The sequence below is a fragment of the Neolamprologus multifasciatus genome, chromosome 19 (assembly GCF_963576455.1).
Source record: "Neolamprologus multifasciatus chromosome 19, fNeoMul1.2, whole genome shotgun sequence".
NCBI classification, from domain to species: domain Eukaryota; kingdom Metazoa; phylum Chordata; class Actinopteri; order Cichliformes; family Cichlidae; genus Neolamprologus; species Neolamprologus multifasciatus.
In genome coordinates this window covers 149446-161398 of record NC_140457.1, presented here as the reverse complement: position 1 = coordinate 161398, position 11953 = coordinate 149446, and the positions used below count along the sequence as shown (strand labels likewise).

At 45.1% G+C, this 11953-nt stretch overlaps 1 protein-coding gene and 1 long non-coding RNA gene across 3 annotated transcripts; one reads left to right on the top strand and one right to left on the bottom strand.

Annotated features, from left to right (window-relative positions):
• The first annotated feature begins 967 nt into the window (after window positions 1-967).
• Window positions 968-6014, top strand: foxa1 (forkhead box A1). The gene is made up of 2 exons (XM_085142472.1): window positions 968-2740; window positions 4506-6014. Exons 1-2 carry the CDS (start codon window positions 2675-2677, stop codon window positions 5670-5672), a joined length of 1233 nt encoding a protein of 410 aa, XP_084998598.1. The 5' UTR covers window positions 968-2674; the 3' UTR covers window positions 5673-6014.
• Window positions 6015-6106: 92 nt separating this feature from the next.
• Window positions 6107-11650, bottom strand: LOC146495533 (uncharacterized). Of its 2 annotated transcripts, XR_014871045.1 has the most exons (3): window positions 8318-11650; window positions 7918-8104; window positions 6107-6897 (listed from the first exon to the last, which is right to left on the bottom strand). It is a non-coding gene; the product is annotated as an uncharacterized LOC146495533 (long non-coding RNA). The 2 variants fall into 2 exon arrangements; XR_014871044.1 differs by having other exon boundaries at window positions 7918-11650.
• Window positions 11651-11953: the final 303 nt, after the last annotated feature.

Below are 11953 nucleotides of genomic sequence, written 5' to 3'. Positions count from 1 at the left end.
TCATAGGTCAAAGGTCACGTGAACAGAAACCTGACGGTACCTGCAGCGTGTGAGACTCCAGCTTCTGATTGGCTGTTTTGATTCTGCTCAATCAGAGGAACGCCAGGAAGATAATTCCACAACACTACACCTGCTGACAGGAGAAAGAACACCTGTGAGAGAGAGTTCAGGTGAGCGTGGAGGTCAGAGGTCACATGGTGTTCATGTGAGCACAACACTGCCTGTTTGACCTGCAGATGAACTCACCTGACATCCTCGGCCATGACTCACAGCTGAGAGACGTTTCCCCCACACAGAGAGGAGGAGTTCACAGGAAACCACGGCAACAACAGGCTTTAATAACAGCCTGTGACACACTCACACAGTAACACACACACACAGTAACACACACACACAGTAACACACACACACACACACACACACACAGTAACACACACACACAGTAACACACACACACAGTAACACACACACACACACACACACACACACAGTAACACACACACACACACACACACACACACACACACGTACACACACTTACTGTTAGTGTGTGTACGTGTGTGTGTGTATGTGTACATGTGTGTGTGTACGTGTGTGTGTGTGTGTGTTACTGTGTGTGTGTGTGTGGTTCACAGCAGCCTTCTGATTGGTGGATGTTTGGTGTTACCCTCATATGAAGATGAAGCTGGAGACCCTCGTCCTCCTCAGTGGTCCCACCAGGCGGTGAGGTCCGGGGGTTTGGCTCTGCCGCTCCTGGAGCCGCTGTGTCTGTGCGTAGGCGTGCAGGTGACAGGTGAGTCAGTGAGGAGCTTTTAGTGAGATTTACAGCCTTGTGAGTCACAACGAAGCCGCCTCCTCCTCGGCGTCGACCTCCACGCTGTCATCGGCGCCATGTCAAACACAAGGCAGTGAATAAAAAATTGGAAACAGGAGCGAAAGGTGCAGCGTGACATCAGAGGCTGAAATATTCATACGTCATGTCACACAGGTGTGTTCACAGTTCACACAGCCACGCTGGCAGGTAGGAGGAGGAGCAGGTACTGCATGAGTCACATGACCCGTCTGCTACTGTATGAACTTGCTCTGACCCCGAGGGACGCACACACAAAGATGACCTGGTCTCTAAATGCAGGTAAAAGGAGACCCGCTCTCACCTGTCCTGATTATCACACCTGAAGTCAGGTTTACCTGCAGACTGTGACCCCTGACCCCTGCAGCGGGGTAACATCTGGGTGCAGTTTCCATCAGAAGTTAAAGGCGTGCTTTCACCTTTGGAACGTTTCATCTGTCCTTAGCGGCTCTGAAAGCATCTTCCATACAAACAGGTGCTGCACAGGTCTGAGGGTCTCACCTGGACTCCTCCCCTCAGCTGCACCTCAGTGAGGAGGTGTCCTCCCGGGCCTCCCCCTCTGTGCCTCCGCTCAGTGTTTGGTGTAAGTGTCCTTAAATCCAGCAGCTCGTCCTTCTAATCCAGTCCGATAATCCGCCGCTGCGCTCGCTCATTAAAGCTCCACACCGGGCTGTCAGCTGGAGCAGAGGCTGATCTGGGACCAGCCAGTATAATAATAATAATAATAATAATAATAATAATAGTAATAATAATAATAATCACCCTGAATATGTTTCTTTGTGGCTGTCGGGTCTCCTTTGTATGGAGGAGTCCTTTTTAGGGCCTTGTTGTGGGTCTGCCTCTGTGCGTGTGCAGGTCTCGTTCACTGACCTGAGTGCAGTCAGACGATCAGCACTGAAACATCTGGAGCTTCATGAAGCCACAAACCAGCTGTTTAACGCTGATGTGTTTCCTGCATTTCAAACACGTTAAAGATGATTTTGCTTATTAAACTTTAAACAGCAAGCCTGCCTTCAAGCACCCCAATCAGCTCTATGGTTTTTCACATTAAAAGCTCGTGCTTATTTTTTAGGGTTTGACTATAATTGCAACTCTTATTGTGAAGGACGATGCCTCTTTTATTTAAAGTCTAAAACAATGTGAACTCTTTGACGAGGTGTTCAATGTAAGACTAAAAACTGCTTTTAAAGGGACATTTGTACAGAAGTGTGAAAGGTTGAGACGCATTAAACAAAACTCGAACTGTGTTTTGAGGATAATGAGAAATAATTAATCTTTCACCTTAATCTGCAGCATTATTTCATGACGTTTTGAAATAATCCTGCACACGTGATTTAATATCAGTCTTCAGCAGAAATGGAGCGAAAAATCCTTTTTAGACGGACCTTTGTGCGCGCGGCGGCGGCACGTGCACTTTTATTGTCTATTAAAATATTTTTAAAATGTTAAAAAAATTATAAGATTTAGTTTTTATTTTATGGGGAGTTTAAACAAAAACAAAAATCAAACATTTTCAAAAGTTCATAAAGAAACGGGCCCGGTTCCGGTTCGGTGAAGCCGCAGGTGGAGGCTGAGTGGAGGAATGACTGGAGGAGGAGGGGGGGGAGCAGCGGAGGGCCGGACCTGCACGGGGAGGAGGAGGAGGCTCACATCAGTCCGCAGGTCACCATCACCTCCTCCTCCTCCTCCTCACTAACTCTCGGCTCGGCACGGCACGCTTCCACCTGGAGCAGCGCGCAGACACTCAGACGGGGACAGGACCGGGAGGCCAGGAGACCCGGAGCGGGACCTGCAGGATCCGCGATCCGGCCGCGGGCTCCCGACATGCTGGGCACGGTGAAGATGGAAGGCCACGAAGCTCCGGACTGGAGCGGATACTACAGCGAGGAGGTCGGTCACCGCCGCGCCCACGGCGTTAGACCCGGGCCAAGAGCCGGGATAAGAGCCCGGCCGGATTAAAGCGTTTAACGGGAAAACTGCGCGAAAGTTCTCCGGTTAAAGTTCGGGTTCCGGTTTGGTTTTAAAACTGTGTTTTTTATTTATCAGAAAATCCAAAGCAAGTAAAAATGAACTTTATCAGAGAGAAAGCGAGAGATTTAAAAATCTGTTTAATCAGCTTTAAATCTTTCTTCAAACACGAGCAGCAAAATCAGAGCGTTTGGTTCCGGATAATATATCTTATATTAATAATATTTAATATTAAATAAATATACTTAATATAACAGAAAAAATCTGCGGCGATTTTATTCAAATTAAAATAACAAAGATAAAAAAAAGTTTCAGAGTTTCAGAGAAAATCAGGACAAAGAAGCCGAGACTCTAAAATCGGGTCTTTTTCAAACTGACTCTGGCGCAGACACGAATCCGCTCCTTCGCTGCGGGTATTGATCACTGATTATCGGAAATAATAATAATAATAAGAAGAAGAAGAAGAAGAGCCGCTATTACCGGATAAACCCGATTAATTTTCCAAAGATTGTAACAGAAACTATTTGTTAATCTCTCTGATGTGAAAACTTTTATTTAATCATTTATTCATTTCATCCGTTTCATTTTTAATTATCTCAGTTCTGTTTCACCGCAGAAAGTCACAATTATATTAAAGAAATATTAACAATAATAATCACAGACAGCAGCACGTTTTTAATGTTTCAGTGAAATCTAAACAAACTGCGTTTATTTCACCGTCACGACGTGAAAGTTTAAATAAACTCTGATTTATTTTAACTTTATTTAATCGTTACTCCGTCAAGAAAAACAATTAAAATAAACAATCAAAATAAACCAGAACAAAAAAAGAATCATGAATATTTTAAATTAGATTCTGAATGAGGATGAAAATCTTCCGATAATAAACTGATAATCAATCCTTTTATTTAATGGGAAAAACGAAGCTGTGGTTTTATTTATTTATTTTTAATCCCGTTTAATAAAAAAATCTGAAAATGAAAATCAAACTGAAGTTGGAACAAAGAGCAGGAGGCCGCTGCTGACCGAGCCTCAGTCAGAAACAATAAAGTTTAATAATCTCAAAATAAACTGCAAAATAAAAAAATTAAATTAAATTAAATTAAATTTGTTCTCTTCAGCTAATTAAAACTTTTAAAATGTGAATGTGGAGGAGAAACTCGGACCCTACATACAAGTATAAAGTATCATCATTGTTATCAATAACAGAACGCTTTACGAATGAAAATCAGATCCTGTCACTTAAAACTGTTCATCAAATACACAGAAAACGTTCTTTAAATGTTTTTTAAACCAGGTTCTGTATCATTAATGGACTGCTCTTTATTTCTTGCTGAGCGCTCAAACACATACACTTCAGGATTGGAGGAGCCGGGCATCGCGCCGCTGACTTTTCCTTTGGTCGGCGACCCGGTCTTCCTCCTCCTCCGGTCCTGAGATCTCGGGACCGGGCTTAACCCTCCTCTGCAGACCTGACTGTCCACATGATTCTGGAATAAAATCTGAGGAGACTTAATCAAGTTTCACATTTTTACAGGCAAACAACCAGCAGGGGGCACTGCAGAAGGACAGTCCAACAGAGCAAACTGGGTCTTAGACCTGGTTCTGGTTTCAAACTTTTCTGTATTTAGTCCGATTGGTCTTAGTCTTGGTCCTGGTTCTGACTGGTTCTGGTCTCTCTCTGCAGGTGTACTCCCCAATGGCCAGCGCTGGGATGGGTTCTGGTCTGGGGATGGGCTCCATGTCCGGCTACATGTCGAGCACTGGGACCACGTCAGGTTCCTTCAACATGTCCTATAGCGGCACTGGTCTCAGCCCTGCCCCCGTAGGAGCAATGGCGAGCTCTGCTCCGGCGGCCATGACGGGGCTGGGCGGGGGAGTGGCATCGATGGGCGGGGCCTTGAGCCCATCCGGGATGGGTTCGGTGTCGGCCCAGCAGGCCTCGATGGGCCTAAACCCGTACGGCCCCATGAGCCCCAGCATGAGTCCCGGCATGGCGTATGGCGGAGGCGGACTAAACCGAGCCCGGGACAACAAAGCGTTCAGACGGAGTTACCCACACGCCAAGCCGCCATACTCCTACATCTCCCTCATCACCATGGCGATCCAGCAGGCGCCCAGTAAGATGCTGACGCTAAGCGAAATCTACCAGTGGATCATGGACCTGTTCCCATACTACCGACAGAACCAGCAGCGTTGGCAGAACTCCATCCGCCACTCGCTGTCCTTCAACGACTGCTTCGTGAAGGTGTCGCGCTCGCCGGACAAACCGGGGAAGGGCTCGTACTGGACCCTGCACCCGGACTCCGGGAACATGTTTGAGAACGGCTGCTACCTGCGTCGCCAGAAGAGGTTCAAGTGCGAGAAGAAGATGTCGGCCAAGTCAGACGGCAGGAAAGAGCAGGTGGGCGGCAGCGGAGGCGGGGCTGCGTCTCCCGCAGGGGATGCTCTCAAAACTCCGGGACTCCTAGACTCCTCACTGCCCTCCTCCAGCCAGGCTGCTTCGCCCCCCGGGCTGGACCTGCGGGGAGGCGTGGGCGGGCCGTCCGACCTGAAGGTGTCCAGTGCCCAGCTCCTTTCCTCGCTGTCACTGCCCCCCCACTCCATGGCTCACGAGTCGCAGCTCCATATCAAAGGAGACCCGCACTACTCCTTCAACCACCCGTTCTCCATCAACAACCTGATGTCGTCCTCGGAGCAGCAGCACAAACTGGACCTGAAGGCCTACGAGGCGCTGCAGTATTCCTCCTACAACACCGGGGTGGGGTCCGGCCTCGGGGGGAGGACCATGGAGCCGCTGGAGGCTTCCTACTACCAAGGGGTCTACCCCAGACCACTCCTCAACACCTCATAGTAGCTGCTGCGCCTCCTGCTGGACTCTGCATGCAGCTGTCATAGACATCCTGTTGGACTGAGATGGACTTCTGAACTCCTGCACTGTGACCGAACCGGGACGCCAACAGACATGAGACTGACCCCAGGTCTGTGATCTGCTTTTACACACGAGTCACAAATGATCTGAGGTACAAAAACAACAACCGGGTCAGACTTGAACCAGAGTCCAGATTGTGATCCACCTGAAGAACCCTGGAAGGTAAACCGCAGGGTTCTGCTAGGAGGTGGAGCCTGGGAGTCCTGGTTCTGAGTCTGATCCTGCTTTGGTTGGGGACACAGAGAAATCCAGTACTGCAAAACCAGTGTCATCGGACCCGTTCAATACTCACCGGTGTAACCAGACTCCCTTCAGCAATGTCAGTCTGCATGCAGGCAAAGCCATAACAAACTTCATTCAAGTTTTAAGTAATTTAATGTTAGTTTTCATGTAGGCAAATCCAAGACAAACTCTGTATGTAAGCATGAATATCCACAGTTAGTGTGGGTACTGCGGCTAGTTTAACATTAGTCTGCATGTAGCATGAGTTGTGACCAAACTCCATTCAAATATCAGTGAATTTAACACACAGTGGTTTGAATCAGTGGCTGTTGCAGGTAAAGCTGCATTAGCTAAATGATAAAACACCAAACAGTTCTGTAAGTTTAAAGTGTGAAGACCTTTAGGTTTCTCTGATCCAGGTCAGAGACTCGGTTCTTTAAGGACTCGGTCAGAACTCTGCTGTCTCTGAGATCCTGGCCAGCAGCACACATTAACATTGACCTTTCACCCTCAAGTGTGACCGAGCACGGCTCTTTCGGCTCAGGCATCTGTGAAACTGTTGGTGTCCCTCAGAGGGCCACGAGCCGCAGGTTGAGCCACAGTGGTTTGGAGTCCTGCTTAGAGCAAGGTCAAAGGTCACACTGCAGATGTTTACAAACACACTGATGATCAGGACTCGTCTTTCTGATCAGGATTTATTTCTCCCACGACCTTGTCTGCTCCTCTGCTGACCTCTGGCAGGGTCGCGCGGCCGAGCCTGAGAACCTGCCGCTCAGATGAAAGGCTTTTCATTTAAAGGATCATTTCACCCCAAAAACAGTCCCACTCTGCCATTCTCTCCTCGCCGCCGTTTGGGCTGGAGGAAGCACTCAGTCAGGAAAAGTGTTCAGAATATTGAAGTTAAAGTACTCTGACGTCGCCTTTACTAACACAGAAAATTTAAATATTTGTAGTCATTAAAAGTTTACAGAGATAAATAAATTTCCTGAAACAGCAGCTTCTGTTTTAAACTAAACATTCATCTTAGCAGGGTCACGGAGCAGGAACAGCACGACGACATGTCTGATTTTCAAATCGAATGCAAACAAGTTAATTTGACTTCCTGTGAAGCTGAAGATCGCAGACCCAGAGTGAGGGTCACACAACACTCAGCATCCACACGAAACCCACACGACATTCACTCAGCATCCACACACAGGTGAGGCTGAAGCTGCTGTCAGGGTTTCAGTACTTTTACTCAAGTAACTTCATTCTGAGTACTTTTACTTGACAAACTTCAGACGTTTATGTGCTGCTGCAGTTTGTCACTGGAACTTTTTTATTGATCTAACAATTTATAGACGTGCAGCTGAGACGATCGATCAGTGATTTGATTATTTATGTTTTTCACTGAAGAATATTTGCTGCTTTTCTTTTTACGTTTGAGGAACTATTTTAAAAACCAAACAACAGCAGCACTTTAAAACAAGCTCGACAGAAACAAGAAACAAACCCGATGATATATATCAATAATTAGAGAGTATTTTTACTCTGATTACTGTTAGTATTCAGTGTAACTCAAACCGGTCATGATTTTCAGATATAGAGTCAAACGAGTTCGAGCTGAACGAAAGAATCGAGACAAAAAAGAATCGTTAACCACAGTAAACTTCTTCTCACAGGGTTAAAGCACCTGCGTCACGTGACCGGCAGAAAAGCACCTGATCCATTTTATCCAATCACAAACTAACCACATAAACCTGAATTACATCATAACTCATCATTATTGTTATTTAAAGGTTTGTTTGGGGTGAAATAACCTTTATTACATTTTAATTCATCGCCAGTTCATCGTCTGTCACTTAGTTTCAAACTGGAGTTAAACTTTCAAAATTAGTTGCAAGAAGCTTCAAACTAGGAGGAGTGTTGGAGCACTTCCTGCTTCTGAGCATGCTCTGTAGCTCACCTGTGTTTTAGCGCTCCCCCGACGTGACCGGAGACACGAGGCCGCAGGAAGTCTGCCAGCGGTGCCCTCCATGCCAGACTGTGAGGAGAGCGGTTGTGACATCACAGCCTGGGATGAAGGGCGTGGCGCTCTGTCGCTGAGGTGTGCCGGTCACTTCCTGCTCGCCAGTTTAACCACCTGACGGCACCTGCAGCAGAGCATGACCTCACATGACCTCTGACACGTAAACAGGAAGCAGAGAGACTCATGAGACTCAATAATCAACAACGGATCGAGCGTTGGGTTCATCCTCCAATCATTCGATCGATGATCTGATCGATCGGTGACTCTGTGTGTAGAAGCAACATCACTTCCTGTCTGTGTATTTAACCCATCACAATTATTACTTATTGATTATTACCATGTGCATGAATGAAGTGGGAGGTCTTCTTCTTCTCCTTCTGTCGCGTCCTCGTCGTGTGTTTGTCCTTCGTTGGTTTTGATGCATGTTTTAACTTATTCTGTCATTTTCAAATAAAAACATGGAACGCTGCAGGCTGATCGGGTTATTGATTGTTGATCGATTCAGATGTGTTTCATTTATCGATCATTTACGTTACTGATTACAAAACAAACAGACCGATGTTGGAATCAGCTGATAACCGATCAATAAATGTCTCTGCTGCCCTGTGAAAACCACGTATCTCGCTCAGAGAACTGATTTATTTATCAGGAGAACAAAATTACTGATCACTTATGACTAATCAATCACGAGCAGCAGTCAGCTGATAACAGCAGAATAATCAGAATAATCAATAACTGATCGATCAAGTATCAGTAAATTCATTTATCTTCGATAAGCTGAGGACAAAAGAACATTTTCAATAAAAACATTGAGAAGAACGATCTGAATTTTACTGGTTTTAATTTTGTCTCTTTGATTTCATTTAATCGAGAAAATTGTTTCCAATAATCAATTTCAGCAAAAACAAAGAGAACGAGTGACTCGAAAGCTCGTCCATCACTCGCTGTGATCCTTCAAGACTCACTGAAAAAGTACAATCAAATAAATAGATACATAAAATAAACGATTAAAATAAAATGTGTATTTGTTTTATTTTATTTCTTGTTAGTTCTGGTGGACAGAAAGCTCGCATCTCCAGGCTTCACTGTGACCGCGTTTTTGTTTGTTTTTAGTGTAAACACCGGAAACAGCTGATCTATTATTTTTTCGTTTTTATATTTCGTTTCTTTTATTTTGTCCTGTTTTTGTTTCATTTACAGTTTTAATGATGTTTTTATTGTTTATTTGTTTGTTGATTTTATCTGCACGTCTTTCTGTCGCCGTGTTTGTGTTTCTTTAATTATTTTTATTTAATTCTCCTTTATTCATTTTTTTAATTTTGGTTTTATTCCCGGTTTATTTTCACCGCTTTGTTTTAGTTTCTTTATGTGTTATTATTGTTGCGCCCCCGGTGTTTCGGCTCCGCTCGGCTCGTGTCTCGGGGCTCAGGCCGGCCTCGGTCCGCCTCCCGCGGTCTCGCGGTGCGGATTTCGCGGCTGTTTGCGGGCCGTGAACCTGAACACGAGCCGACAGATTTCACTTTGATCTCGAGCTTTTTCCCCTTTTTGCCGCAAAATGTCTCCAGTGATCCCGGAATTACCCGCCAATTATCCGCAGACATGAACCCGCAGCGGAGACGCGCACAGAGCCCGGACAGTCGAGCTGGGCCGAGAGGAGCCGAGGGCCGCTTCGGAAGGACAAACAAACAAACGACAAAACAATAAACGTAAGAAATTAGAAATGAAAAGTAGAAATAAATAAAACAAGAAATAAAAACACAGAGAGGAGGACGCGCGTCTTTCAAAATAAAACTTCTGAAAATAATGAAAAACATTTATGTTGAAGGTAAAAAAAAATCAAAATGGTGACAGAGAATTTATTTTATTTTTATTCAGTTTTTATTTTTAATCCACGAACAAATCAAAGCAATTAAATGATTTGAGCTTGTTTACAGAGGAGCTCTTTGTTTGTTTCTTTGCTTGTTTTTGATCATCAGAAAAGTCTGACTCTGATATGAAAAACTGTGTGTGTGTGTGTGTGTGTGTGGGGGGGGGGGGGGGCATTTCATTTGCTGCCGTTTTTCAAACACTGACCTTCATGTGTCATGATTTAACACAGAGACTTTTATTGTGGAGGATCAGAGCTGACTGTAGACCAGTTTATATGTTCGTTAACACACACACACCCACAAACACACACACACACACACACACACACACACCTGCATGCAGAGACCGGTCCTTGTGTCAGGTCCTTGTTGTGCAGTGGAGCTGTTGTGTTAAAACAGATTTACAGAAATAAGAAAGGAAACAAAGGTGAGAGAACGAAGAGAGATGAGAGAAACAAACCATTTAGATTAACGTGAGTTACCTGGAATAAAACACGCACACGCTGCGTGGGATCAAACATAAGAGTTTGAAATCATAAATTAAAAACGAGTTCATTTTTCTGTGATGAAACATTAAAAGTGAAACCTTTTTAAAAGCTGGCGGTCACACATCAAATATTAATTATGGATCAGTTACCTGATCGATGAGCTCAGAATCTGATTTATTCAGAAATAAATAAATCAAAGACCTTTGATTCAAAAATCATTGATCATGAATTCTTTAGGCCAAAATAATCAATAACAATTATCTTGAATCCTTTTTTTCTGGACTTAATAAATTTATTTGATCAATCAAACGTGCATCATCAGTTTATAACACGTGATTATTGATTATCGATCATGTTGAACATCCTCAGCAGGATGATGTGTAAACGTCGTGTGAACGTTTGTTTTTTCCGTGTTTGTGGCATAAATCAAAAATTATGAGTAAAAGTCGTGATCGTTTCAAACTGAACGATTATCGGCAATAAATCTTTAAACAAACGCGAGCAGCTGTGACTGTGACGTGAATATTAATGATTTTAAACATGCGTGAGTTTAAACAACACGTTAAAAACTCTTGATTTCAAATATGAAAACGGCGAGTGTCGTCTCTGAGGCGACACAGCAAACATTCAGACTGAACATCGTTATTCATCCCCGAGAATCAAACACAATAAAAACACTAAACAAAGATTTATAATAATAATCATGATGATGCAAAATAAGTAATAAAATAAAATAAAATACTAATGGGTCTTCTGCAGGTATTTCACAGTAAAAGTTTATTTCTCAGAGGTCAGATGTCGGGGCTTTTATTTTCTCGGGCTGATCCTCGGACAGTCGCTTAGCCGATGCGACTCTGGCGGAGGACTGTGGGAGGAGGTGATGATGGAGGTGAAGACGGAGGCCGTCGCGTCTCCTGATGGAGCGGAATCCTCCGCTGTAATACGGGCCATATGTTCTCGGCAGGGTGGAGGGGGGCCCTCCGGCGGCGGCGGCGGGCCCAGCCCTGAGGCCCCCGGCCTCATTTCTCTAAAGCTCTCGCTCCTTTTCTCTCCACTCACGCCTTATGGAGGGAGATGGCGGCCACAATGCGGCGGCCTTCGGCCCTTTTCTTCCCCTTGCCTTTCATTCGCCCGCTAGAAAAGCGCGAACAGGGGCCCCGGGGCCACTAATGCCTTTTGATGGGGATTAGAATTAATTATCTCCAATAACACAATTGTGCCGGGCCACGAAAAGAGCAAAGAAATCCCCTCCAAAACCATAGAAGAAGAAAGGAGGCGAGGGCGATCAAAGCGGGGAGAGAGAGAGCAGCTGCCTCTCCATTAAAACGATACGGAGGAAGTTTATTAGAGCTTTGAGGGCCTAATATGGATCAGCCGGGAGGTTGGTGGTCCTGCGGGGGGGGGGGGGGGGGGTGATTACAGATGATGGAGGGAGGGGGAGGAGGCGCGGGGTAATTGGCAGAGATTTCATGGTCGTTCAGCTCAAACCGGATCACTGAGCAGCAAAGTTTCAGCTGAAACATGAGATCAGCTTCCTCTGATCAATCAATACAGTAATGATGATCGAGCTGTTATTGATCGTGTAAAAACTTCAAACTGCTCGCGAGTCAGTGAGAG

What these genes read in the sequence shown, in the direction of transcription:
- foxa1 (XM_085142472.1), top strand. Translation starts at nt 2,675, where the DNA reads ATGCTGGGCACGGTGAAGATGGAAGGCCACGAAGCTCCGGACTGGAGC. An exon ending in GCGGATACTACAGCGAGGAG is followed by an intron (nt 2,741 to 4,505) that starts GTCGGTCACCGC and finishes CTCTCTCTGCAG; the next exon opens with GTGTACTCCCCAATGGCCAG.